Source organism: Orycteropus afer, unplaced genomic scaffold, assembly GCF_000298275.1.
Source record: "Orycteropus afer afer isolate SDZICR_OR568_19922 unplaced genomic scaffold, OryAfe1.0 scaffold00062, whole genome shotgun sequence".
Taxonomy (NCBI): Eukaryota; Metazoa; Chordata; class Mammalia; order Tubulidentata; family Orycteropodidae; genus Orycteropus; species Orycteropus afer.
The window spans coordinates 9,310,823-9,313,384 of NW_006921649.1; the positions used below are offsets into that span (position 1 = coordinate 9,310,823).

The following is a 2,562-nucleotide window of genomic DNA, read 5'->3' on the forward strand; positions in this document are numbered from 1 at the left end:
TAAGCATGATGTCATAACTCATGCACTTTACAAACACTGAAGAATAATAAATAAATTATGGAGTATTTGACAGTCTTCTTTCAAACTCTTAAAAAAAATGAAAGGACAAAACCCTTGTGTTCCATGTTGAGGGGTTCTCTTCGGTCTCAAGCTTTGTCCATTCCCTAAGGGTGACACATCTTCCCATGCTGGCAACAGAAGCAAGAGGAAGGTTCATTTCTTGGCTAACTTGCTAGGGATACCCTGCAGCGTGCGTTAAGGTGCACTGGTATCTGGAACCTCGGTTTTTCCCATCGATGAGCAGAAGTGGCATTTTCCTGAAGTAGTCAATAATATCTGCCACAGACAAAAAGTCCTGAAAGATTAGAGATAGACAGATAAACACATTGCAATAAGTAGCAAGAATTTTACTCTCACTTTTTTCGTTAGCATGATGTGTCCTACCTCTTGTGGTTATGAGGATTAAGGAAAACAAAATTTGGTAAGTATTTTAATGATTTCTGCCATGGAACTTAAAAAAAAAAATTCTCACCAATATCCAACAAGCCATGGATAAAAGAATTTATATATATACTAAACCAAACCAAGGGAGCTCTGGTAGCATAGTGCTTAAGGCATTTGACTGCTAACCAGAAGGCTGGAGGTTCAAACCCACCAGCCACTCCTTGGAAGGAAGATTGGGCAATCTACTTCCATAGTGATACTGCCTCGGAAACCCAAGGAGGAGTCGCTATGAGTTGGGTCCGACTGGATGGCACATAACAGCAAACCAAACCAAACTCACGGCCATCGAGTCGATTTCGACTCATAGCGGCCCCTCCTTGGGTTTTCAAGTCAGTATCTGTACCGCCCAATCTTCCTTCCGAAGAGTGGCTGGTGGGTTTGAACCGCCAGCCTTCTGGTTAGCAGTCACATGCCTTAGGCACTATGCTACTACACACACACACACACACACACACACACACAAACTTAAAATACCCATTACTATTGAGCTGATTCTGACTCACAGCACCCTAAAGGACAGAGTAGAGCTTCCCCAAAGGGTTTCCAAGGCTCTAAACCTTTAAGGAAGCAAATTGCATCTTTCTCCCACAGAGCAGCTGGTGGGTTCCAACAGCTGACCTTTCAGTTAGTAGCCAAGTGCTTAACCACTGTGCCACCAGGACTCCTTTAACTCCATATAGGAGATCATTTACCCTTAATACTCTAATTATAAAGGAGCTCTGGTGGAGTAGTGCATAAAGCATTTGGCTGCTAACCAGAAGGTCATCGGTTCAAACCCACCAGCTGCTGTGTGGAAGGAAGATGGGGCAATCTACTTCTGTAAAGATTTACAGCCTCAGAAACACAATGGGGTCACAATGAGTTGGAATTGACTCGATGGCAGTGAATTTTTTTTTTTTTTTTTTAAGATTCTACCCTTGTAGGTGTTGCTCTTATTTGTGGTTTTGGTTTCTGTACTCTCACTTCACCCTTAATCATTAACAGCATTAGGAGGTATAAAGGAATCAGGACACAGAGCTCCCAGTGTCTGAATCACATCACAGCAGTTCCTCGAGACTTCTCTTCTGTGTTCCTACTACTGCCTCCACACCCACAGGGCTTTGCCGCCAATTCTCCATATCCATTTCCCACATCATCTCATCTTTGATGACCAGACTGGGAAAATCCCTTCATCTTGTAGACACAGAACAGAAATCACCTAGGTGCCTAGACAGGACTATGCACCTTCTTCCATGACTTTTCTCTGCTCAGCACCTCCCTTCAGGGTAGCTGCAACGAATGGTTTCTACTTGAGTCTTTCCACACTAGACTCAGAGAATCTTAGAGGCAGACAGACACCTCTGCTTCCATAGGACCCATATAGCTCTATGCACATCACACTAGTGACTCAAACGTTTGACGAAAGTCATATGATTTTTCTCATGCATTAACATTATCATAACTTAAAATATTTGGAGTGAAGTGGAAGTTATGAGTGAGCTGTTTGTCATTCTGGAAATATTTAATTCAGCTGATTTACCTTGTGGAACTTTGAACTTAAAGAGTTATGTATGGGGCATAACATTTAGCTGTAAATTTCCTTTGCACAAAGCAGCCCGGAGGAGTTTCCTTCACACCAGCTCTGCTTACCACTCAGAGTAGCTGACATGAGAATCTAAACCTTGGAGGAACAGAGGAAAATTTCTCAGACAATTTGACCATCTTCACCAAGCCCAAACCTCCATCTTAGTAAGAAATGACCCAAGTCATTAAGTAATCACCAAATCAAGTATTTTCCTAGGTGTTTTTTTTTAACCTCCTTTTTCCAGGTAGTGTTGATTTCAAATCTAGCCTTATAAGTACACTCCACCCTTACATTAAGTTTATGTCACAGATTGAATGATAGAAGGCATTTGTCTTTGACATCATCTAATGGGAGCTCTGGTAGCATAGTGGCTAAGACACTTGCCTGCTAACCAGACGGCTGGCAGTTCAAACCCACCAGCCACTCCTCGGAAGGAAGGTTGGGCAATCCTACTTCCGTAGTGATACTGCCTCGGAAACCCAAGGAGTGGTCGC

At 42.8% G+C, this 2,562-nt stretch overlaps 1 protein-coding gene across 1 annotated transcript in view; it reads right to left on the minus strand.

Annotated features, from left to right (window-relative positions):
- Positions 1–232: 232 nt before the first annotated feature.
- Positions 233–2,562, minus strand: part of LCP2 (lymphocyte cytosolic protein 2) — a 70,215-nt gene continuing 67,885 nt past the window's right edge. The window contains exon 21 of the mRNA XM_007939752.1: positions 233–355. Coding sequence (XP_007937943.1) covers positions 233–355 — 123 coding nt within the window. The remainder of the gene's footprint in view (positions 356–2,562) is intronic.